General features: G+C 39.7%; 2 protein-coding genes across 10 annotated transcripts in view; both read right to left on the reverse strand.

The window, feature by feature from the left end:
- LOC128684884 (protein ABHD1) overlaps nucleotides 1–14,713 on the reverse strand; it is a 35,180-nt gene extending 20,467 nt beyond the window's left edge. The window contains exons 1-2 of one of the 3 annotated variants that reach the window (XM_053771206.2): nucleotides 14,575–14,713; nucleotides 2,965–3,090 (exon numbers count right to left, since the gene is read on the reverse strand). In XM_053771206.2, coding sequence (XP_053627181.1) covers nucleotides 2,965–3,063 — 99 coding nt within the window. In that variant the 5' untranslated portion in view covers nucleotides 3,064–3,090; nucleotides 14,575–14,713. Of the gene's footprint in view, nucleotides 1–2,964; nucleotides 3,096–3,506; nucleotides 3,687–14,574 lie in introns of those variants that run through there. The other 2 variants (XM_053771205.2, XM_053771207.2) reach the window with 2 other exon arrangements.
- A 4,828-nt stretch (nucleotides 14,714–19,541) lies between these two features.
- LOC128684885 (phospholipase ABHD3) overlaps nucleotides 19,542–26,640 on the reverse strand; it is a 67,744-nt gene continuing 60,645 nt past the window's right edge. For all 7 annotated transcript variants that reach the window (XM_053771211.2, XM_053771208.2, XM_070100557.1 and 4 more), the window contains one exon: nucleotides 19,542–23,741. In XM_053771211.2, coding sequence (XP_053627186.2) covers nucleotides 23,290–23,741 — 452 coding nt within the window. In that variant the 3' untranslated portion in view covers nucleotides 19,542–23,289. The remainder of the gene's footprint in view (nucleotides 23,742–26,640) is intronic.

The raw sequence follows: 26,640 nt of genomic DNA on the forward strand, positions 1-26,640 counted from the left end.
TCAAGAAGCATAAATAATAGGAGTCCTCAGGTTGTTCTTCAACTCTATACATCCTTGGTTAGGCCTCATTTAGATTATGCTGCACAGTTTTGGTCACCGTATTACAGAATGGATATAAATTCTCTGGAAAATGTACAAAGGAGGATGACAAAGTTGATCCCATGTATCAGAAACCTTCCCTGTGAGGATAGACTAAGGGCCCTGAATCTGCACTCTCTAGAAAGACGTAAAATTAGGGGGGATATGATTGAGGTGTATAAATGGAAGACAGGAATCAATAAAGGGGATGTAAATAGTGCTGAAAATATCTAGCCTAGACAGGACTCGCAGCAATGGTTTTAAGTTGGAAAAATTCAGATTCAGGAAGGATATAGGAAAGTACTGGTTTGGTAATAGAGTTGTGGATGAGTGGAACAAACTCCCGAGTACAGTTATAGAGGCCAGAACGTTGTGTAGCTTTAAAAATAGGCTGGATAAATACATGAGTGGATGTGGGTGGGTGTGAGTTGGACCTGATAGCTTGTGCTACCAGGTCGGTTGCCGTGTTCCTCCCTTAAGTCAATGTGACCTGACCTGACTAGGTTGGGTGCATTGGCTTAAGCCGGTAGGAGACTTGGACCTGCCTCGCATGGGCCAGTAGGCCTTCTGCAGTGTTCCTTCGTTCTTATGTTCTTAAGAGGGAACTGGAGAGGCTGGGCTGGGCTGTGGATCGTAAGTTGGACTGGGTGCTGCCAGCAGTAACAGCCTGGTTGATCAGGCCCTAATTCACCTGGACTTTAAATTCTCAGTGGTCATACAGAGTATGGAGAAATAACCAAGGATAACCAAGAATAAGCCAGTATGACTTATTTCCGTTGAGATGTTGAGGTTTTCTCCCAAGGACCCGACTTAACAACAGTCGATTGTCACCTAGGTATCTACGTATTTACTGCTAGGTGAACAAGGGCAACAGGTGCAAGGATATCTGCCGAGTATCTTAATACGAGGCAAAACATGTTCACAGGACTACCTAGTAACTTCAAAAAATTGCAAGACGATATGTAAGCCATTTTCTGACAAAAAGTGACCGGAGGTCACTTGTGTCACTTTGCTGACATTATAAAGTGAACGGAGGTCACTATAATGTCAGCCATTGAGGCAACAAGATGAGGTGCATCAGGCAGACGGGAAATAATAGTTCTGTGACTAATACTCTCGTGGAAGAATATATCCGCCCAAACTGTGATTACAACACTTCCCCAGAAAGCTGTCGCACACTTGTCTTATTCGTCAACTTATCGGTATTATACACTTCTGATCTAGAGTTACTTCATATACGTAAAATGAGTACGAGAAAAAAAAATGGGAAGTTTCGCCAGAGGTCAACATCCCCAGTAAAGCAGCTCTAAATAGCCTTTCAGGACCAGTTTTCTGAAAATCCTACAATATCTTTCCCAATACAAACAGAACCACTATAGTTTGCTAGGTTTAAAACTTATCAATTGTACACGGGTCATTAATTAACCTTTCAAGTCCACAATTCACCCTCGGAGAACACTTGAACCTCCACAATAGGGTATTAAACTTTCAGAGTATATGCCATTCGTTTAAATGTCGAAGCCGAATTTTCTTTAAGAAATAATAATATACGCTCGGCTTAAGGAAAATGTATGTTGCCAAATAAGTCATGTTGGATAGATCCAGATATAAAGCACAAATATAAAGGGATAGTGATTTAAGGAAATATTTCTTTAGATGTAAACTCATCACGCAGCTTCAAGAGTAGATATGATTAGGCTTTGAGAGACCAGAAATCAGTGAAGCCGATCAAAGTGGTCTAGAACACGGTGCCAGGAACCGAGTCTCAACACCCCCCCCCAAGGAAACACAAACCCCAGAGAGAGCACATACATACATACATACATATACATACATACATACACACACACACACACCAGTGGCCAGCGAAGAGGCGGGGCCGGGAGCTGTGAATCGACCCCTGCAACCACAAATAGATGAGTACACACACATACACGTGTATATATACCCAGTGTTCACTACGGCATGTATAACCGGCCACCAGGCAAGGCAAGGTACCACTGACGTCATCACTATTGCCTCATTCTCTACTATCACCTTAGTTAATGTGTTATCAATTCGTTTATAATAATTTATTCTACAACTTTACGCAGCGGATAAAACAGTGTAGCGGATATAATTATAAAAAAATACAAAATAATGAAGCAAGACAAAATATTAATATGTGAATTCTTTGATTACAATGAAAATGATAAACCAACCTGTAAAATGTGTATACATCTTATAAATACACATTACTTAGAAGTATAACTCAATCTACAGATCACTGTTAGAATAAGCGTTGAAAAATAATTATAGTAGCAGACAAACGGTTATTGGTGCTATAAGTCACCGTGACATGCACATCTTCACACTCGCGAGGCCAAACAAATTCACTACCAACCTTAACACAACAGGATGGGCCACTTGAACCGATCATCACTATCATCTACCCACTGTCAAAAATGACAAAATATTTCCATATCCTACCCTAGCCGTCTCTTTCTTCTATTGTGAGAAATGCCTCGAGTTCATGGTGGGGGTGGTGCTGTCTTTGGTCATGGATAGTTCTATGAACATTTAGTTATCAAATTCAATAAACACAAACTATGTATGGGACAAACTCCCACGGAGACCAAAAAGAAAATAGTATTGTATATTTCGACCTTGCATTAAGATCATCTGGTTAAGAGGGCCTCAGTATGAGACCCAAATTTATAGCTTTTTTTTTTTTTTTTTTTTTTGTCTCTTCCCGTTGATTCGTTTGTCATAACGGGATTAACATAAAATGTACCCAATACACAGGACATCTCAAGCCCAAGATCAAGGCTAGAATAAATATAAAATCAAGAGGGAGGTGGCAAAAAACTGAATGATTTTATGACGAAGTAATGTTGAATGACTGACCTTGACGGCCTCTATGTAGTAGTAAAGAAGAAAACCGACGCCCACGGTGAGACCAAACACCATCCTGGGACACTCACTGTACAGGCTGTACCAGTCCATCCTCTCCCTGGCTCACACTCACCTCACCTGCTCTTAAAATAAATTATTAACCTATTAGTTTTTTGCTAGGCTATAAAAGAGATGGAAAGAATGGGAAAAGTAAGGACGGCTAGGATAGTAGAACAAAGCTGTGAATATAGATGCGAGTAAACAGGAAGAAAGATAAGTTAAGTGGTCTGATCACTTTGAGTCCGATTTTTTATCAGTGGAGAGTATATTATTATTATTATTATTATTATTATCGCAAAACGCGGTAAACCTTGTTTTATTTTAATACTGTGTGATGTTAATGGCTCCGGGGATCATTGCTGCCACGCCCAATCTCAGGCAAGGCTTCAAATTGGAAAGGAAATATTACAGGAAGAACAACTATTAAACAAGCAGGAAAATAAAACAGTTCATGGAGAATATAAATAGAGGTCTGTAAAATTTGAAATACATACATTCGTTCAGAACACTGGCAGCTTTAGCATGTCCGGGATCGTTGCTAAACTGACACTGCTCTACCAGATCACGACGATCAAGTGGCCTCAGTTGATTCATAACACTTCTCTCTAACTATGACTGCCCACGCCCTCTACACCTTACTGCAATCTTCCCGCTTATTAGGCATACTCCGGACTGACGCAAAGCTCCCTATGAGGAAAACGTTTCCTTAATAAATATATCCTAGTGCTGCACATGTCTTCGTTACATACTTGTCGCACCATCTTTGACCTTTACCGAGAAGTATGTACATACATCAAGTTTAATGATCCTTTCAATTCAAATTACTAGGTTATTAAAATTTAGATGTTGAAACTGTTTGTTTTGCATGGTCAACATCCGAGGCCTAGCATGGTCCAATATGACTACTGCCTTGTTCCTTCATTATGTTACTATACTATTTAATAATTAGAAAGCAGATTTTCATTGTAATTTTGTTTTATCAAGACCACAGTACCTTTTATGCAGAGTAATCTGAAAACAATCTAGAAGTTCTCTGTGTTTTGGTTAAATGGACAAAGAGAATCTGCCTTTCAATATGCTATCTTGAGTATATGATATCACATGTATTTTCTGAACGGTTTGCATGTACTATTATGTATGATAATTACACAATGAGTATAAAAGCTATGTTTTAGAATATTTCTGTAAGATGAAGAAGGACCCTGAAAGATGGTGAGTGGAAAGAACAAAGGAGAGGAAAAAAAAGGTTAACTAGTGCAAAATGGCAAAATTAAGTAATACTGTCTTGAAATAGCTGGTAACACGCACTCCCTTAAAAGCAGAATAGTCACAGTAACGTGGCTAGAGCAATTCATCCAAATCCCTCACTCAGAAGCCTCATGACGAGGCTTCAGTCTCTCCTGGACCATTGTCAAATCACAGCTGGGGTGGTTGTGACTTAACAGCGGTTCAGGACGGGCCGAAACATCGTTATAAGGTTCTTCTATGTGTGGGTTCTAGGGTGAATCACCCCAGGGGAAGTTCCTTGATGCTGGCGAGAGACTCTTGATTCAAGGATTGGGACTTTGTTCCCCTTCCTTAGAACGAACCTGATTGCCTCCCATTCCCCAAGCGCTGTATGACCCTTTCGGGTTTACTACTTTCCCTAAAAAGATTAATAATATAAAATTTAAAATAATAATGGTCACACGCACTTCCTGGGTTGATATCCCACCCACCCTGTTTACCACCAACAACCTTCCTCCACCCTTCCACCTCATTCTCCCTACCACACGAAGCAGCCCATCCTCCATTTTCAGCGTTCGGGAGAAAACACACGTTCTATTATAAGACCTTGCATCTCTTTACCATATAATGTAGATCTCAATCAAAATGAATGAGAAAAAGACAAGAGTTCCGGTTACAAGTAAACTTCAGCGCTATACCCATACAACAGTGCATAAGTGTTCACAATAAGGATAATAAAATTCTTGGTTTCATGTCAGGAACTATAACTAATAAAAGTTGTTAGGTTATACTTCAAATTTATATATCCTTAGTAAAGCCTCATTTAGATTATGCTGCTCAGTTCTGGTCTCCACAATACATAATGGGCATATTATGCGCTGAAAAACACTGAATGGTGACCAGATTGATTGGATGAAGGTGCTGAATCTACACTTTGGAAAGGCGTAGGATTAGGGGGTTATTATCGAATTGCACAAATGAGAAACAGAAATGAAGGAGTTATATATAAAAACGTTCTGAAAATATGCAGACAAGATTCGTAGCAATGGTTTCAAGTGGGAAAAATTAACATTTAGAAGGGTTATAGAAACTGATCTGGCAATAGAATTGTGGATGAGAGGAACAAATCCCTAAGTAGCGTAAATGAAGCGAGAACTTTGGGTAGCTTTAAAAATAGACAGGTCCATGGGTGGCCGTGGACCTATTTCAGTACCCTACAATTTTTGTTCGCAATTCAGATTAAATTGCAATCTCTAATTGAGAACGGGTGTCTTGGTGACTCCACTTGGTATCTACAGACATGGGAAATCTGGAAAAACATACGGGACGTGCAACTATGACCACCCTAGAAAATGCCATGCCCATATGACAACAGGAAAATGCAAACTCCCTTCCTGTAAGCTTTTTCACCCTGAAATGTGTACCTCTTCAGTACAGGAAAGACTGTGCTATAACTTAAATTGCCAGGCACACCATCTAAAGGGGACAAAAAGATACAAAACATCCAGGCCATGAGAAAACCTGGGTAGCCACAGCCACTCAAGAGGGAGAGGTTTTTTAGTGCCAGGAAGGAAAAAAAAAAAAACTGGCAGGAAATGGCAGAAATCGTACACCAAATCCAGTCATTCCTGGAGTGGAACCACAGTCGATGGCCTCCACTCCAAACCAACAGATACAGATACTAATGCCGGAAAAAAAATCTCCCCCCCCCAGTACCAACAATACCACCAGTCCGATGACATTCTTATTTGCAAATATACAGGGTCTAAAGCCAGCAACAACAAAATACCTTTCATTCGTGGACTGCTTGCAGAGGCAAAGGCAATGTTCGCGGCTTTCACTGAGACCCACGTAAAGGATCACTTGGACAACGAAATATGGATCCCAGGTTACAACCTATACAGATGTGACAGAGTGAACAGGCAAAAGGGGGGGGGGGGTTGGCCTGTACATTGCAGTCACTTGTTTGCACAGAACTGCTTAATGCCTCAAATGATGTAGTGGAAGTTTTAGCAGTAAAGGTCGAGAACCAAAACCTAGTCATTGTGGTAGTCTACAAGCCTCCGGATGCAACATCCCAGCAATTCCAGGAACAGCTGTTAAAAATTGACCACTGTCTGGAAAATCTTCCAGCTCCTGCACCCAACATCTTGCTCCTGGGGGATTTCAACTTAAGGCACCTAAAATGGAGGAATACAGCAAATAATATTGTTGCAGTAATAACACCAGGAGGCAACTTTGATGAAAACTCACACTCACACGAGCTTTTAAATCTCTGCACAAAATTCAATTTAAACCAGCAAATAATAGAGCCTACTAGACTGGAGAATACACTAGACCTCATCTTCACTAACAATGATGATCTGATAAGAAATGTCACCATATCAAAAACAATATACTCAGATCACAACATAATTGAGGTTCAGACATGTATGCGTAGAGTCCCAAACCGACATAATGAGACTAGTCACGAGGGAGCATTCACCAAATTCAACTTCAATAACAAAAACATAAAGTGGGACCAAGTAAACCAAGTCCTAACCGATATAAGCTGGGAAGATATACTAAGCAACACAGACCCCAACTTATGCCTAGAACAGATTAACTTGGTGGCACTCGATGTATGCACAAGGCTTATTCCTCTAAGAAAAAGGAGGAGTAGATGTAAAATAGAAAGAGACAGGCGCTCCCTTTACAGGCGACGGAAAAGAATAACAGAGCGGCTAAAAGAGGTCAATATATCTGAAATGCGTAGGGAGACACTGGTCAGAGAAATAGCAAGCATCGAACTTAAGCTAAAGGAATCTTATAGGAGTCAGGAATCGCGGGAAGAACTAAAAGCCATAAATGAAATCGAAAGAAACCCAAAGTATTTCTTCTATGCCAAATCAAAGTCGAGAACAATGTCCAGTATTGGGCCCCTACTTAAACAAGATGGGTCCTACACAGATGACAGCAAGGAAATGAGTGAGCTACTCAAGTCCCAATATGACTCAGTTTTTAGCAAGCCGCTAACCAGACTGAGAGTCGAAGATCAAAATGAATTTTTTATGAGAGAGCCACAGAATTTGGTTAACACAAGCCTATCCGATGTTATCCTGACGCCAAATGACTTCGAACAGGCGATAAATGACATGCCCATGCACTCTGCCCCAGGGCCAGACTCATGGAACTCCGTGTTCATCAAGAACTGCAAGAAGCCCCTATCACGAGCCTTTTCCATTCTATGGACAGGGAGCATGGACACGGGGGTCGTCCCACAGTTACTAAAAACAACAGACATAGCCCCACTCCACAAAGGGGGCAGTAAAGCAACAGCAAAGAACTACAGACCGATAGCACTAACATCCCATATCATAAAAATCTTTGAAAGGGTCCTAAGAAGCAAGATCACCACCCATCTAGAAACCCATCAGTTACACAACCCAGGGCAACATGGGTTTAGAACAGGTCGCTCCTGTCTGTCTCAACTATTCGATCACTACTACAAGGTCCTAAATGCAATAGAAGACAAAAAGAATGCAGATGTAATATATACAGACTTTGCAAAAGCCTTCGACAAGTGTGACCATGGCGTAATAGCGCACAAAATGCGTGCTAAAGGAATAACAGGAAAAGTCGGTCGATGGATCTATAATTTCCTCACTAACAGAACACAGAGAGTAGTCGTCAACAGAGTAAAGTCCGAGGCAGCTACAGTGAAAAGCTCTGTTCCACAAGGCACAGTACTCGCTCCCATCTTGTTCCTCATCCTCATATCCGATATAGACAAGGATGTCAGCCACAGCACCGTGTCTTCCTTTGCAGATGACACCCGAATCTGCATGACAGTGTCTTCCATTGCAGACACTGCAAGGCTCCAGGCGGACATCAACCAAATCTTTCAGTGGGCTGCAGAAAACAATATGAAGTTCAACGATGAGAAATTTCAATTACTCAGATATGGTAAACACGAGGAAATTAAATCTTCATCAGAGTACAAAACAAATTCTGGCCACAAAATAGAGCGAAACACCAACGTCAAAGACCTGGGAGTGATCATGTCGGAGGATCTCACCTTCAAGGACCATAACATTGTATCAATCGCATCTGCTAGAAAAATGACAGGATGGATAATGAGAACCTTCAAAACTAGGGAGGCCAAGCCCATGATGACACTCTTCAGGTCACTTGTTCTATCTAGGCTGGAATATTGCTGCACACTAACAGCACCTTTCAAGGCAGGTGAAATTGCTGACCTAGAAAATGTACAGAGAACCTTCACGGCGCGCATAACGGAGATAAAACACCTCAATTACTGGGAGCGCTTGAGGTTCCTAAACCTGTATTCCCTGGAATGCAGGCGGGAGAGATACATGATTATATACACGTGGAAAATCCTAGAGGGACTAGTACCGAACTTGCACACGAAAATCACTCACTACGAAAGCAAAAGACTTGGCAGACGATGCAACATCCCCCCAATGAAAAGCAGGGGTGTCACTAGCACGTTAAGAGACCATACAATAAGTGTCAGGGGCCCGAGAATGTTCAACTGCCTCCCAGCATACATAAGGGGGATTACCAACAGACCCTGGCAGTCTTCAAGCTGGCACTGGACAAGCACCTAAAGTCGGTTCCTGACCAGCCGGGCTGTGGCTCGTACGTTGGTTTGCGTGCAGCCAGCAGCAACAGCCTGGTTGATCAGGCTCTGATCCACCAGGAGGCCTGGTCACAGGCCGGGCCGCGGGGGCGTTGACCCCCGGAACTCTCTCCAGGTAAACTCCAGGTAAACTACCTCTGACGACCTTTAAAGTGCTAGCTAGCTTCTGGATCCCATTTTCCTTAGCAAACTATACAACCCAATAATGTTTAGGTTATAAATAAGTCATACTGTTCGTCTTTATTAGGCTATATTCATGTGCCTACATTTGTACCTTCAGAACTATTTTACAAATTTAGAATATTGTGAAATAATTTATAATTTCCTAGATATAGCTTATCCTATGCCATATTAAATATTTGTAGCCTCTTCCAGAAAAATATCAACATACAAATTCACGAGATTACACAATAATGGTGATTAATCCCGACAAGTATCCAAGTGAGACATATCCGATATTTGGACATTTACTGAGAACAAGTGGCGTGGCGTGCCTGTGACCGGTTTCAAATCTTCCTACTCTCACAGACCGGCCAGGGTGCTTGCTTGGTCTACCGGTGAACGGAAATAAAGTTGCAAGAAAAACAAGGAACAGCGAAGGAAGCCTACTGGCCCACGTTAGGCAGGTCCAATTCACATACACTCATCTATCAGTCCAGCTACTCAATGACGCTACATGAGAGTTTGTTCCACTTGTCTACAAATCTATTGCCAAACTAATGCTTCCTAATACTCTCTAAATCAGATTGTCTCCAATTTGAATCCAGTGCTGCGAGTCCTGTCTTGGTTAAATATTTTCAACACGCTATTTATATCCCCTATAGTTATACATGTTTTCAAATTGTACACTTCGGTCATATTTTTCCCAATTCCCAAAAAAGTGCAAGTTCAATGACTTTAGTATGATACCGACGAAGTGGTTTAAAAAACCCGTGAACTAGCACTTCTAACATAAAAAGATCGAAAACAACCATATACATAGAATTAAAGTGAGGAGCGAGTTCAGAATGCAACCCAGGTATTTTTGAGATGGCGTCAGGTAACCCATAAGGCTAAGTAATTTCCGTGCTATGAGGTAGGTTGAGCTTAGTCTGGATGAGCATAATCATAGCAGTTTTTTTTTTTAATATGTAGCTTTCAGCATTATGTTCCACGGTGTCGGTAACGTCAATTAGTGAGGTTTCCAGGTACCGTCGGCGTCTAGTGAGTCGCGTTGTGCTTCATTCAAAATGATCAAATGTCCCGTGGAGTTCCTGTGGCGGACACAGGCGCCTGATGCTCACTTTCGCAGACCTATAAATTTCTGTCTGTTTCCCCCTACATATCTCTTGAGACAGCGTCCACAGAGGACGGTGCAGACGCTTGCTGTGGATGTTGGTGTGGAACTTCGCTTCGTAAGTGAGGTTTTCGATGGAGGATGTATTTCATTGTGGAAACACTGAGACTGCTTCTAGCAAGCACCTAACAGGAATTCCTGGCAGCATCACTATGAAATGTTTGGAGGCATGTTCCATGGGGAATTTTAGGATACCTTGTGCTTTAATTAAGACGCGTGAAGGCCTGTGTATGCTGGGACATTCCTCTTCAGGGAAACAAAGGCCAGACATTCGAATAGCCCTCAAGAAAAAAATAATAATAATGATACCTCTTTCAGTGGGAGTGTTGTGATGTGAATAGAAATATGTAAGCTCATCCTTGTTAGTAGGTTTTCTATACACTTTCTGTCCAGGAGGACGTCGAGGAAAGGAAGCATGCCTTATTTTTAGAGTTCCACTGTAAACTTTTTAGATGACGCGACAGCATTACTTTTACTGAGGGCTTGAATATTATAACGTTTAGGCTAAAACACCAAACTATCGTTAACGTATTTTAGCCAAGAAACGCTGTTGAGAATAAGGGCTCTGAATTTTTCGGTGTCAAGGTTCTTTATGAAAAGGTTTGCAAGCACAGAACTGATGGTGCTGCCCAATGCCATTACAAAGCACTGTAGAAGTTATCCCGATATTTGAAGAAGTTAAAATTTACTCAGATCCACATCACTCTTCAATGACTGATACATTCTATGAAATGAACAGATCGTCTCATAGGTTTTGGCCGTTGATGCACAGACTCCAATAAATTTTATTGGACTCGGTGCAATAACTGGAAAACATATCTGGAAAGTTAAAACTTTTAGTACCGATGTGTTTTTCCCAAAGGAAACAATCTCTCGATGTTAGATTGTATAAGTAATCAAATTGTTTCTGTTAAATAATTGGAGAATGTCTCTTCTGATCAGAAATTAGTCAGTGTTTGACTTTATTTAGTTATCATAAGTTAAATCAACTTAATGTTTTTTTTGTGCCTATAACATGTGTGCCCTCAAGACTATTGTTAATAATTTGTATGTTGTGTACACAAAGCTTACATAAATTACTTACTTTCTTAGTGTACGTTCTAATTTGTATTTTGGAAGAAATTGGAAAAAATAAAAATGCTACTCTTCATGCGTCAATTTTTGAGTGTCGTATCTGATGAGGTTCAATCCTTCTATGATGATTATGTAATAGCTCAACAACTGAACATCGTCAAGCTAGATGTGCTTGTGTAATTTAGGATATTGGTCTCTTTGCTCCCTCTGCAATGTTTGAATTAGATTTGGTCTGTCCTAATTTACCATTTTTAATGATGAGGACATTAGGATATTAGTTTCCATATAATGACTTGTAATTTAAATGTTGCTTGCTCTTTCTCTGATATAGCATTCAAATTATTTGTCGTTAAATATACATTTTATGCGCTTATGTAGCTTAACTTAGCCTAACTTAAAATAAATCAAGCATTATTCTAATGCTAGGAACGCTCACAGTGATGGCGAGAATCGCTTAGGAGAACGAACCTTAAAATGAGGCTTAGTTGTATACAGGCACCTATGTATTCCATCTTTGTTGTAAAAAAAAATAAAGAAATAAATCTAAAATATATTCTGCAGCACTGTTAAAAATATTAATTACTTTCTTTCCATTCAAAAGCTTAACTAGGTAGTACTTAGCTTTCAGAATTTGAGACAAAGTAGTCTGGACAGTTTCTTAACTTTGTATTCATGGTTTAGTTTCAACTGTTTTAGTCTTTGGTACGTTTTAACATTTCCCTTAGTTTCTAGATCATCCTGGCTAAACGTTCCCTTTCACCCATCAAGAATAAATCTTGCCATAATATTTTAGATAATATGGCTTTTATGGGCGGGAGAGAGGAGAATTTTGTAAGAGCAGAGTACCATGATGTATTTCAGTTTATAAGCATCTATGGGGAACCATAACATTATGTACCTGAGAAGCAAGAATCAGAGGTTACCACTGAGACAAATTCCCCTTTACGTATTACATTAAAATCAGACCCTTTTTAACGAAATAGTAATGTTTCAATTTTCTGGAGAACTGAAACATTACCGACATTTTCTCTACTGATCAGGTATAATGGTTCAAATAAAAGGGCCGCTCCAGCATTATTATTATAATCATGGGGAAGCGCTAAACCCGTAGAATTATACAGCGCATGTGGGGGAGGGGGGGAATGGAAGGTATTCAGGGTCAATTCAGGGAACTGGAAGGGCCGCTCCAATTTTTGAGTTTAAGAACTATTCACAGGCAACATTACATTCTCCTTCCAACACACTTGAAAAATGCCTGGCAACAAAGATGTCATGGAATGCAACAAAAGCTTCCACTGCACACTGATGGTAATATGACTTATATAAGTTAGGAGAGGGTGTCAAGCATGCTCCCCGCAGGACATTAGCAAAGGTTTTTATCTCCGTATTCCTTCAAGGCCATTATGATTGCGAAAGGGCGCTTGAGCAAAGGAGCTGAACCTGTCCTACCCTTTCCTCACGTTCCCTAGCTGTATGACCCATGTAGGTTTAGCTCTTCCCGCGAAATATATTAATCCAATTCGGTATCAATGCTATTCAGGCAAGATTTTGTAAAAAAAAAAAAAAAAAATCTGCAAATTCTTGGATCCAAATAGAGTACTGTCGACAATAGGAAAGACAGTAGAACAAGCGTTTGTTTCATTTCGCGGTGTAGAGCTTTATTATGACTTGATAAAGCTCTACACAGCAAAACGAAATCACAATGAAAGCTTGTCCCGCGACTTTCTCCCAAATTCTTATCGCCTATTACATCCCATGTGGAAAATACTGTACATATTTTCCAGAAATTCAGTATTTATATGTAAATAGATGGCCATACTGTATTTAATAATATTTGTCATAGAAAACGGAAAGCCTGCGTCTGCGCAGACGAGACTCACCATTGCTGTTTGAACTGGTCAACTGTTAGTGAATATTGGGAATAATTTTTCGTGCTCTAGAGGTTAAAATTGGGCTGACACCTCTCAAATAGGAGACAAATTGTTGGATGTGCATTCCTGCATAACTTGAGTATCAGTCGACAGGACAGGACAACTCCAGGAACCTCAGATAAGCTGTCTAATTTATGTTTAAATTCTGGCCAATAAATTTTTCATAAATGTAGGCAAAAGGGGGTCCTGTACATGACACATTAATCTCCAGTCAAATTGGTGAGTGATATTAAGATATATTTTCCTTCTGTTATGTAATTGTGTATATATATAACCATTTATTATTTTTTGTTATGTAATTGTGTATATATATAACCATTTATTATTTTTAATATACAGTCCACAAATTTATATATTTACCAGTATTCCTGGTGTATGTATATTTCATTTATAATTAATAGGTCCAGAGCAACTTGTGGATATGACAGTGGTAGGTATCGAAGGGGGACATTTTTGTGACCTAGGTGTCCCAAATTCTTACTTGTCTATGTAACTCTTGATAAATAGTAATTATCTTTGTTATCATTTACTGTTAGGTACATAATTAGTTACATTCAGATAAATGCAATTTTCCACATCCCATATTACCGGCGCCAGTGACTATTGCCAAAGAAATTTACACTACACTGTTTTCAGAGGCTATTATAGTGCTAAAAGTATAAGGTCTTATTGCGCCTTGGTAATAAGAATCAGGTTTAGCTGTGATGTTCTGATTTTTTTTTTGTATCCTCACACCGACCTGTGGCCAGTCTTCATTGTTGTCAGACACTGGAGATAATCATCTACAATCGTTTAAGCAGGCTGTTGCTGTTGGCGGCCAGCTGGCTCATAGCCATATCACAGCCTAGTTGACCTGCCAGTTTGATCTAACTCAAATACCTTTTCAGGTCTTGCGACCTGAGGCTGAGGTTGCAAGACCTGAGCGCTTGCTTCTGCCAGTCCAGAAATCAATATTAGTGTGTAATGTAAAGAGCGAGCGGTAATGTACCTCTTTACTCAACACATTTCACACACCACTCCAAAAATGAATGGGATTAACCAGGGCCTTCTGGTAAAATACTCAGATTCTTCAGTGGCCAAGAACTTTTTCGAGTTTTTCATGTTAGATTGCAAAGTGTTTTGCTTAAGTGGATGTTGAATGTCCTGCTAACCTGTGAAACATGCTGGGAATAAAACCTTGATTTTTTATACATATCTGGGTTCATCCTTCCATTGTATCTTGAGATAAACAGTGATAGTTTTCTCACAGGAATTAAAGATAAAACCAATCACCTAAAAAAAAAAAAAAAGCTCAGGAACAATTACACGACAGGAAGAATTCTCAGTACTGTGAGACTAGAGCGTGGACGTACTTTGAAAGCCTGCACAGTAAGGTGTGACTCCGCCAGCGCAGCACCACCCTCACTCCCTCACTACCTGGCACCAACTGACTGCCGGCACTCATGGCATCATACCTACCTCCATTGATTTTCTCACTACACCTCACGAATCTTCATATTGTCCCCATTCTTTATACAGTCTTCGTCTCAAAATACACCCCAACAATACCATAAGTCGGTATATTATTATTTAAGAAGCTTATAACAAATCAAAATATTCCTTGCATTTTCAAACACTGGGGCCTATATTAAAGTAACATGAGAGTAAGTGAGCTAATGTTCTAGATCAGAATCGGCTAAATTAAAATATGCAGTATTTTCCCTATATAGTATAAGAAATATATTATTAATATTAGTGTATATCGTGTGCCCGCCAGCCACACTTGCAGCGTGTGTCGACCATGACGTAGCTGCCGCACTGTAGTGTGTAGACCGTGACGTTACGATTCCATTGATTGTAATGCCTACAAGATATCAAGATTAATGGCTAGTGTATACACACTGAGGTGTATATCTCTCAGGTATATACACTGAGGTGTGTATCCCTCAGGTATATACGCTGAGGTATGAATCTCTCAGGTTTATACACCGAGGTGTATAATTCTCAAGGTATATACACTGAGGTGTGTATTTATCAGGTATACACACACACACACACACACACACACACACACACACACACACACACACACACACACACATATATATATATATATATATATATATATATATATATATATATATATCTATATATATATATATATATATATATATGTATATATCTCAGGTACCTATGCTGATGTGTGTATCTCTCAGGTATATACACTGAGGTGTATATCTCAGAAATATACAGAGGTGTATATCTCAGGTATATACACAGATATGTATCAGGTATATACACTAAGGTATGTTCTCAGGCATATACACTGATGTATATATCAGGTATATACACTGAGGTATGTATCTCTCAGATATATACACTGAGGTATGTATCAGGTATATACACTGAGGTATGTATCAGGTATATACACAGGTATGTATCTCTCAGATATATACATTGAGGTATGTATCTCTTAAGTATATACACTGAGGTATCTCAGGTATATACACTGAGATATCTCTCACGTATGCACATTGAGGTATGTTTCTCAGGTATATATACTGAGGTGTGTATCACTCGGGCATATACACTGAGGTATGTATCTCTCAGGTATATACATTGAGGTATGTCTCAGGTATATACAGATATATATATCTCTCAAGTATATACACTGAGGTATCTCTCAGGTATATACAGTGGTGTGCATCTCAGCTTATATACACCGAGGCATGTATTATTCAGATGTATACACTGAGATGTGTATCTCTCAGATATATACACTGAGGCATCTCTCAGGTATATACACTGAAGTATGTATCTCAGGTATATACACTGAGGTATGTATCTCTTAGGTATATACACTGAGAAGTGTATATCTCAGGTATATACACTGAGGTATGTATCTCTCAGGTATATGCACTGAGATATGTATCTCAGGTATATACACTGAGGTATGTATCTCAGGTATATACACTGAGGTATGTATCTCAGGTATATACATTGAGATGTGTATCTCTCAGGTATATACACTGAGGCATGTATCTCAGGTATATACGCTGAGATGTTTATCTCAGTATCAGTAACTGATTCATCAGTACATACACGAGTATATACACTGAGGTATTTCTCGGGTATATACATCGAGGTATCTGTCGGGTATATACACCGAGGTATCTCGGGTATATACACTGAGGTATCTCATGGTATATACAGAGTTGTGTATCTCGTGGTATGTACACTGATATTTCTCATGGTATATACACTGTGTGTATAACATGGTATATACACTTCATCTCTCGTGGTATGCGCACTGCAAAGTATATATCTCTTAGGTATTCCAGAGGTATGTATCTTTCAGGTTAGATACTGAGTATTCATTTCAGAGTATACATACTGAGGTGTGAATTTTTTTCAAGGTACATAAACTGAAATGTATATCTCAGCTTACAGACGCCGAAACGTATAACTAGAGGTGTATTGGTATATACGCTAAGGTGTATATCAGTATATACGCTAAGGTATATATCGGTATATACGCTAAGGTGTTTATGGGTGTACACCCTAAGGTGTATATCAGTATATATACTATCAGGGTATATACACCGACGTATTTATATATACACTGAAGTGTGTCTCAGGGTACATACACTGGGATGTATATCTCAGCGTATATACTGATGTATATATATCAAGGTATGCAATAATTGCAAACAGACGATCTTAACAATGCAAAACAAGCCATAGGGGGGGGGGTTGAAATCTTTCTCTTAAGATCTTTCACACTGCGTCGTCAGGAGCTATGCATTGGTGCAACACTAGCAACAGATAGTAGGGAGGAAATTCTCTCTGAGGCAAGGCAGAAGCGTAAAGCGTCGGGCCATGTCACAGTAGACAGGCCATGTCAGTGGACGGGTCAGTGTACCACAGTGCAAGCTTCTGCCTAACCTCAGAGAGAATTTTTCCCTCTACTATCTGTTGTTGGTCTTGCAGAACTGCATAGCTCCTGACGAGGCACAAAGAGTACAAAAGATCTTGAGCTAAAGATTTTCATCCCATTGTAGCTTGTTCTGTATAACAGGGTATATACACCGAGGCATCTCAGTGTATATACAGTGGAGTGCATTCCAATGTATATATAACTGTATCTAGGGGAATATGCACTGAGGTGTGCATCTCAAGGTATATACACAGAGGTGTGTATCTTATGGCATATCGAGATTCACCACAGTAGTCATCTGCCACATAACGACGTTTCGGTCAACGACGGACCGCATATACGACGGTGGTCCCATGCACTGCCAGTCGTATAATAGTATATCACATACAAGTATATACAGTACATTATACTTGACAATGATAATAAACAACTGCGTTACAGCCTTAGGTATTTACTATACCATACATTTTATCGTTGTTCTAGAGAGTACTCTTTCTTACATAAAAAAAAGTTTACTGTAAAACAATATGGGACGTTACTCCAGCAGCAGCCTCATACATCTCCTGTTTACCACATCTCATGATAGCATCATTTTCCCTTGTGCTTGATTTAATCTCATGTTGTTTTGTTCAACATGGCCCCTAAGCGTACAAAATCCACTTCTAAGGATGCCATAGCCGAAGAAGAGTTAAGAGAAGAGGAAACTGCAGGAGAGGAAAAAGAACCCCCAAAGAAAATTCACAGTGAAGGGTTTAGCAGCTTTTGTAGGCCTCAACAATCTCCTTAAAAAGTTTGAAAACATGGACCCCAACATCAATAGGTTTTCATTAACAGAGAGGAATGTTCATGGTGTATTATCTGCTTACAAGCAAATCTACAGCTGTACAGGTTTGTAGCCTAGAAGCAATAGGTTATACCATATAGCCTAGGTGTGTAGTAGGTTATACCTTCTAGGGTTGTGTATATTCTATGATGTTCGCACAACGATGAAATAGCCTAACGACGCATTTCTCGTAACGTATTCCCATCGTTTAACGACGGGAACACTGCAGCAGGCCTACTGGCCCATGTGAGGCAGGTCCAAGTCTCCTACCGGCTTAAGCCAATGCACCCAACCTAGTCAGGCTAGGTCACATTGACTTAAGGTAGGAACACGGCAACCGACCTGGTACCACAAGCTAATCAGGTCCAACTCACACCCACTCATGTATTTACCCAACCTATTTTTAAAGCTACACAACGTTCTGGCCTCTATAACTGTACTTGGGAGTTTGTTCCACTCATCCACAACTCTATTACCAAACCAGTACTTTCCTATATCCTTCCTGAATCTGAATTTTTCCAACTTAAAACCATTGCTGCGAGTCCTGTCTAGGCTAGATATTTTCAGCACACTATATATATATATATATAATATATATATATATATATATATATATATATATATATATATATATATATATATATATATATATATATATATATATGCAAAACAACCACTCAAAGAATAGAGAAATTCCAAGCGCTTTCGTGACTACTCACATTATCAAGGATAATGTGAGTAGTCACGAAAGCGCTTGGAATTTCTCTATTCTTTCAGAGTGGTTGTTTTGCATATATATATATATATATATATATATATATATATATATATATATATATATATATATATATATATATATATATATATATAGATAGAGAGAGAGAGAGAGAGAGAGAGAGAGAGAGGTGTATAGACTGAGAGGTGTTCATATATATACACTTGATTTACTTTAATCCTCATTTTATGGACTAACGTATCCTGTACGTGTGATGTACAGGTTCACCCTTAATGATCCTAGTATACTAGATAGATTTAAACCTAATTAACCAACTACTGCCTGACAAAGTTTACTTGTTTGTATTTTACATAAGGAAGACGAGGGTGGCTATATGATGTGTTCCTAACATCTCTCCCTTCACCCCAATTTTTAGACGACCTTCCTACACTCCAGATAACTTATTGCCATGTTTTCTCATCCCTTGATATTTCAAAATCTTAAAACACCGGAGCATTAACCCACGAAGACCCTCGAACTCGTGCTCACTGGTATATTGATCTTCATATGCTCGTCTTCCACTTCTGTAGATCTGGATTAAATATTTGCAGGCGATCTTCACAATGGCAGTCGTTTCCCAGTCGTCATTTCCCCCTCTCTCCCATACCCATTCTTACCGCTGCTCTCGTACCGATAACTTTCATACAACGGTACACTAGTTGAAGAGGAAGTTTGTCATGTGGAATCATTTACATTTTTTCCAAGAGTTCGTTTACAAACATATAAAATACATCCATATAACGGTTTATTCATATAAAATTCACCCATATTATGCTTCACACATAGGTAAATTAAACTACGTATATTGATTATTATTGCCGGTTTTTAATGAGTCAAATCTGACGAATTGCCAAGAAATGTTCTTTCGTACATTGTGAATGACAAACCTTAATAATGGTTTCCTAACATGTGATTCTTGTGAGATAGCAGAGCAAGAGCAAGTGAGCCAGGGATAAAAAAAAATAAAAGGAAGGAGAAAGCTTAAAACAAAGCCAGAGTCAGCGTCATTAAATACTGGAAAACGGACGCTATACTCCATTATATTAACTACTCCTATTGTGTACTTTCCATTGATATATGCTAGTAAGGTTACTTGTACATCTTTAGGTTTTGTCTTTATTGCAGTGATTATTGATAGTTAAAGTAAAAAGTTGTCCAGCAAACGTCATGTCAATATGTATTGTTTATTTTTGTACCTTTCTTGTCAAGGGTAAATATCACGAGCTGTATATACCCGTGTAAATACAATAAGCTTACTTTAATCAGTATTTTATTAAGTATTTTAGACTGGTTGTGCAAAAGTAAAATGCGACTTTAATGACCCTCGTGCGGTCGACATGCATGAAATCTAATAAACCCAACAATATTTTCGTGTCTCTAATATATGTTTGTATCATACACATTCTTTACTGCCCTTACTTAATCTCTGGTTTCCCTCAGTATTACTTTTGTATTATTAATAAAAAAAAGTTGTATACGAATACGGCAGCATCAGATGGCGGAGGGGTGGGAAAAAATAACACTGGACTCAAATGCTTAAAAAGTTGATGAGTGTATGTGTGTAGTGACATTAACAATAACAGGCAGGCATGTAGTAATCCCACACAAATGCATCACTAGACCCTGGCAGTGGATAATGGCAATTATAGAAACGTTGATCTCTATTTTAGGCAGTATTCTTGATGCTAATATACAGGTGAAAATTGCTCTTTATGACCTACATAAATTGGTAGGCTCTCAAGCTACGAAATTAACCACGGTGGGAGATGCAGTAGAAATAACAACGGAAGAAATAAGCCAAACCATGAATGTATCAGCGCTTGAGCATTAACATCAAAACGTTATTGCTTTATCGTGTATTATCATAGCCTTATATTATAGATGCGTTGAGAGTTCCAGCTCCTGGCCCTGCAGTTCTAGCTGAGTTTGAGGTTGTACTCCAGTTGCTGGGCATCACGCCTACCGGTTAAAGGGGTATCTCCGGCTTCCAGTGATTGTTTGCTCTTAATCTCAGCTACTGGTCTTGCTACTAATGTAGCTGTATTTAAGAAAACTAAACTCCAGGCTTGTTTAGGGTGTTGAGCTCCAGCTCTTGTTGCTCATCTACGTAGCTACACCTAACCGTGCTATATTTGAAAGGGTTCCACTCCAGCTTCTGGGACTGTTCTTGACCGTCTCTCACTCCAACGTCCCTACATTTTACTTCCATATCCCTTCCACACCAATACAACTTTCTACGACACCCTCACCCACATTCACACCAGTACAACTTGCTACAAAGCCCCTCTCCCGCACTCATACCAATACAACTTGCTACAACACCCCTCACCCACATTCATACCAATACAACGCCCCTCATCCACACTTATCAATACAACTTGCTACAACGCCCCTCACCCACACTCATAACAGTACAACTTGCTGCAACACCCCTCCATCCACACTCAGACCACAGTACAACTTCCTACAATACCCCCCTCACCCACACTCACACCAGTACAACTTGCTACAACACCTCTCACCCACACTCACACCAGTACAATTTACTACAACACCTCTCATCCACACTCACACAAGTACAACTTACAATAACACCCATCCACACCAGTACAACTTATGCAATACCCCTCACACACCTACACCAGTTTAACTTAATACAGCACCCAGCCACCTACTCTCACACCCGAAAAACTGTCACGCCAATATAACTTGATCTCACACCCCAATAATGTAAACACCACTCTCACACTTACTCAACCCCACACCTGAGATTAACATTATTTCAAATCATTGTATATATCAAATATATAATAATCAGAAAACCCATACGATGCACAGCACTTCGGGCAATACTCTAGACATTCTTCTAACGTACACTCGCCTATTTCTGTATCATTCCCACACTCCTGAGACGCCCACAGATTTCCAACACACCCACAGCCCTAACTGCAAACACTCATTCACCACAGAAAACTGAAAGGAAGAATTATGGATAGGAAATGAAGGGATTCGTTCTATGATTACTGCCATTGTTTTAACGCAAGATATGCTGGCATACCGGGTAGTGGTTATCGATACATGGCTGGAACCCCCACCCCTAGGTCGCAGCGGAGACTGTAATATCCAGCAGTTATTACTATTATTATGGCACTGTTGCGTGTTGTGCAGCAGCCTACGAAATTAAAACAAACCAGTACACAACTGTGCGTAATATTCACCCTAAACCACAATTATTAAAAAAACAAAAGCACCCAGCCAGCTAGGGCAGCAATAAGCGATATTTTTTCTATTTGCTTGTTCTAGTAGTTGCAACAATAGTAGTGGTATAATAATATATAAAGAATGGGGGAGGGTGTACATATTTTATGGCTTAAGTATATCATGTCTGTGTATGCGAAGTAAAAAAAAAAACTAACTCTTAGGGGTTCGGAACTGTGAGTACTGGAACCTAAATACAGTGTCTTGGGCTATTTACAATTTGACAACGTGACCTCATAACAACGCCGTTTCAGTGCTTTCAAAATTTGTTTGCTTATAACGGCCAGGCCCTGGAATTCTCACTCTTGACTATTTAACTTGAGTATATAAAGCGTATGTTTCACTGAACTACAGCATAAAAAATGGTTGCCAAAAATGGCAATGTTAATGGACCGAGACTTTAATTAGGTAGCTTAGTTCATCTAATTCTATTAAAATTAAATGTAGATCCCAGACATTTGCGTCCATGTCCATGCTAACACGTTCCAACTATTAATATGAAACGTTAATGTTCATTATCATACTGTCCTGAGGCCATTTTACTGCCACGAGGCGATATAGTTCTACGTTCGGAGGTAAGATGCCTTGTGACCAGTGTGTACTTAAACTAGCACCAACTGACCTCTAACGAGAAGACTGACGAATTCACAAATCAATGAATGATGTCTCATCATAACACAACCCTGGCTGCTGTGTCGCTAGTCTCTAGTGTAGTTTGATGTAATTTTGTTATAGTTTTGGCAAGTGCAGAATTGTCGTTTACTCAGATGTTGCTGATTATTATTATTAAGTTAAAATCGCTTAACTTGTTGGTAATTCAGCGCTGCACGACAAAGGGTGCTGACGTAAGGGGCAAGAAGTGATATGCAGGTAGCGTCCGGGATGGCCTTCTACTTTGTAACTGTCGCCCCTTTCATTTACGTCGATAATAAGTGTTATTTTCTTGTTTATTTATATTTTTTAAAGTGATTCATCTAAATTCATAAACTTGATTTGTTTTGATGTTTTTGCTTTAAACTCAGAGCTGTCGCTGCTTTTCACTCTAAAGGGAAAATTTCAAGTTCTAGACCTAATAATTTGCAAGACAGTCTTACTTAAAGAAATTTTGTTCTCCAAGATCCTGAAGAGCAGCAAAATATTTAGTTTAAAAATGTTTCATGAGCTCCCTACATACGATGACTGTCACGTTCTCAAGAAATGCTAATGCCCTGTGGTGACGGAGTTCCAGAAGCGGCCTTCCCCAAAACTGATGTATGTACATTTGACAGGCAGTGAAGAGCTAAGGTTATTCTTCGTTATGATGCTCCAAGAACCCCGTCCTGCAGTCCGCTGCCCGCTGGATACGCCTTGTCGTTGGTATTCTTCACCGGGCATTGGTTAGCAATGCTAACACTGGCGTGATCGTCTGCATCTTTCACGCCTGCCTGGCTGCTAAAGCCGTCGTCATTGGCACACTCGGCCAGGTCTTTCTTTGTCTCGTGGCTAGCCAAGCGATCACTTGCACATTCATCTTCCCCGGTGTCTCCATCACTGCTGAAGACTGACCTGGCGTAGGCATCCGCTTCCCTTTTCACCTCCTCCATGGCGTCAAGGTTGGCGAAGATGGCGTTGAGGACCTGGCTAATGAGGCGGTCACTGTAGTAGGTGGTGGTTGGGAGAAGACCCTCCATAAAACCTATGTGTCCCCCACGAGCTGTCACGATGATGGCTACATGGCTAGACTTTTCCGCCGCTTCCAGTGGTATGGCTGAGGGTCAACAAAGGCAAGTCTGATTAAAACATTCTCGCGTTAGATACACAAAGCTAAAATAAAAATATATACAGTATATATAATCTCTGATCTATTTCTCTCGTACTGTCCACTGTCAATCAACCCTCACAGAAAATATAAGAATAAAACACAGATCTATGTTTATAGCATGGTTATCAAAGTTTATTCCTTGAAAAATCGGTTGAGGAAACATTTTTGTTAGGGGGGTTTGTGTTTGAAAAAACCTGCCTAGTATGGGCCAGTAGGCCTGCTGCAGTGTTCCTCTCATGTTATATATACAATAATTCCAGATTACCTCTTTTTGATTGACACAAGTCAGTCCATCTATCATCATTCCATCATGCAGGAGGAGCCACATGTCTACGGTGCATCCAACAAGATAAGCAGACTCTTGGATGTCACTACTGCCCGGCTCCGGCTGGGTTACAAGTATCTATGGCAGGTTAAATCACCACCACCAGATGTAGACCAAACGAAATGTAAACTTTGCCAGATGGACTATTGTCACACCTTGCATCATTATGTACTGGAGTGTGATCAAATTAATGAATTTAGAAACAACTCACTCAGAAATGTTCAAGAAATGGCAAAGTATTTTATCCACAGTGGTATATTACAGACCATTCTGGAGAAATACCCTGACTTTGCTAGCTGTAAATAATGCATTACCGCGTGTGTGTGTGTGTGTGTGTGTGTGTGTGTGTGTGTGTGTGTGTGTGTGTGTGTGTGTGTGTGGGTGGGTGTGTGTGTGTGAGGGTGTGGGTGGGTGTGTGTGAGGGTGTGTGTGTGTGTGTGTGTGTGTGTGTGTGTGTGTGTGTGTGTGTGTGTGTGTGTGTGTGTGTGTGTGTGTGTGTGTGTGGGTGGGTGGGTGTGCGTCCTTGTGTGTATGCATATATTTGTACGCTCGTGTGCACATGTCCGTGCGTGCGCCCTCGTGTGTGTGTGTGCGCGCGCGCGCTAGTGTGGGTGTATGATCCACTTAATATTTGTATTTATAACTCATTACAATTGTGACCAGGTGTGGACGTATCAGTGGTTCATTACTTTGTAATTTGTTCATGACTGTAACCATGTATAGGAGTGAGGCTGATTCATTACTTCTGTAACTTGCCATGATTGTGACCAGATCTACCTGGAGTTCATTACCTTTGTAACTAGTTCAGCTATCATAACTTTGGGGTCCAGTCACTGGACTCATTATGTACCTTTGTAATCTTTTGACTACCGCCCACAGGATGGGTATGGGGTGCATAATAAAGATATTAAACTAAACTGTGTGTGTGTGTGTGTGACTCAACAATCAATATTTGCACCAATAACTCATTACAGTTGTGACCGGGTGTGGAAGTGTGAATTGCTCATTACACTATAATTTGTTCATGATTGTAGCCATGTATAAACGTAAGTAACCATTCTTACAGAATTCATTACCTTTGTAACTTGTGAGCTCATTACCTTTGTACCTAGTTCAGCTATCAAAACTTTGGGGGCCCAGTCCCTGGACCCATTACGTACCTCTGTAATCTGTAAATACCTTTGTAACTTGTCATGATTGCGACCAGACCTACCTGGAGTTCATTACCTTTGTAAATTGTGAGTTCATTACCATTACATTTGTAAATTGTGAGTTCATTACATTTGTAAATTGTGAGTTCATTACCTCTGTAACTTGCTCAGCTATCAAAACTTTGGAGTCCAGTCCCTGGACCAATTATGTACCTCTGTAATCTTTTGACTACCGTCCACAGGATGGGTATGGGGTGCATAATAAACATATTACACTAACTACCTCTTTTTTATCTACCTAAGTTCATTACAAAGCTTAGCCATATTTATAGTACCACCCCGCCCACTTAGGATGCAACCCACAACAGCTTGATAACATCATGGTACCTATTTACCATTAAGTGAACAGGAGTCACAGGTGCACAGAACATGCCAAATGTTTCCACCAGCCCCAGGATCGAACCCTTTGCAATCATACAGAAAAAAAAATATAAAACAACCCTAAATAAATAAAATCTTTAATAAGGCTGAACTTCGCAAGATTATAATTATTAAAATCAAGCGCTAAATGAATTCAGAAGAGGTTATATAACAAGCAGTTTTCTGACGGGTGGAAAATAGCCACTTCGAGCGACAAGGACAGTGAATTCATTAGCGCGTCCTCGACGGCTCTATAATATCCTGTAAGAATGCCAAACTGATATATCTCTGTAGCATATTTGCACAAATCATTATACCTTCAATGGAAAGAAAAGTCTTTAACGTTTACAGAACACATACTTTGAGATGGAAAAAAATTGTGTGTATTTTTAAATCTTAAGTACACCAGAGGAATGCATTGTATGGCAACTTATAACACATTCCAAAAGGCAAAGCATAGGGTAGTAGCCTACATATTATTACAATGAAAACTAAATGCTAAACCAACAAGGATCATGCAGCAGTAGCTTATATAGAACTGTTTCTTAATACTACAGATTAAAGGACTTGAAAAACAAGCAAGATAATTTTTTTTATCATACTAGGCTTGCAATAATTTAAATTTGAAATCTTGCTGAATTATATGAGTTCTGTTTGGAACTAGTTTTAAATAAGAAATAGTTAAAAAACGTTCAGGGTTTCAAATTGTGCAGTGAACATGGCAAATGTGTTTTTGGAAGAGAAAATTCATAGAAAATTTATATGTATTACCGAATCGTTAAACAGTTTTGGGAGGTGAGCTTTAGTGCAAGATATATTACACCAAGAGGTGTAAGTCTCTCGGTGTATATGCACAGAAAACTCACTTTAACCCCATATTTTAGAGATTAAAGTATTCTTAACTGGTAGTGAAGAGGTTACATGCAGCTTCAACGACCCGTGTGTAGTC

The sequence above is a fragment of the Cherax quadricarinatus genome, chromosome 5 (assembly GCF_038502225.1).
Source record: "Cherax quadricarinatus isolate ZL_2023a chromosome 5, ASM3850222v1, whole genome shotgun sequence".
Classification (NCBI taxonomy): domain Eukaryota; kingdom Metazoa; phylum Arthropoda; class Malacostraca; order Decapoda; family Parastacidae; genus Cherax; species Cherax quadricarinatus.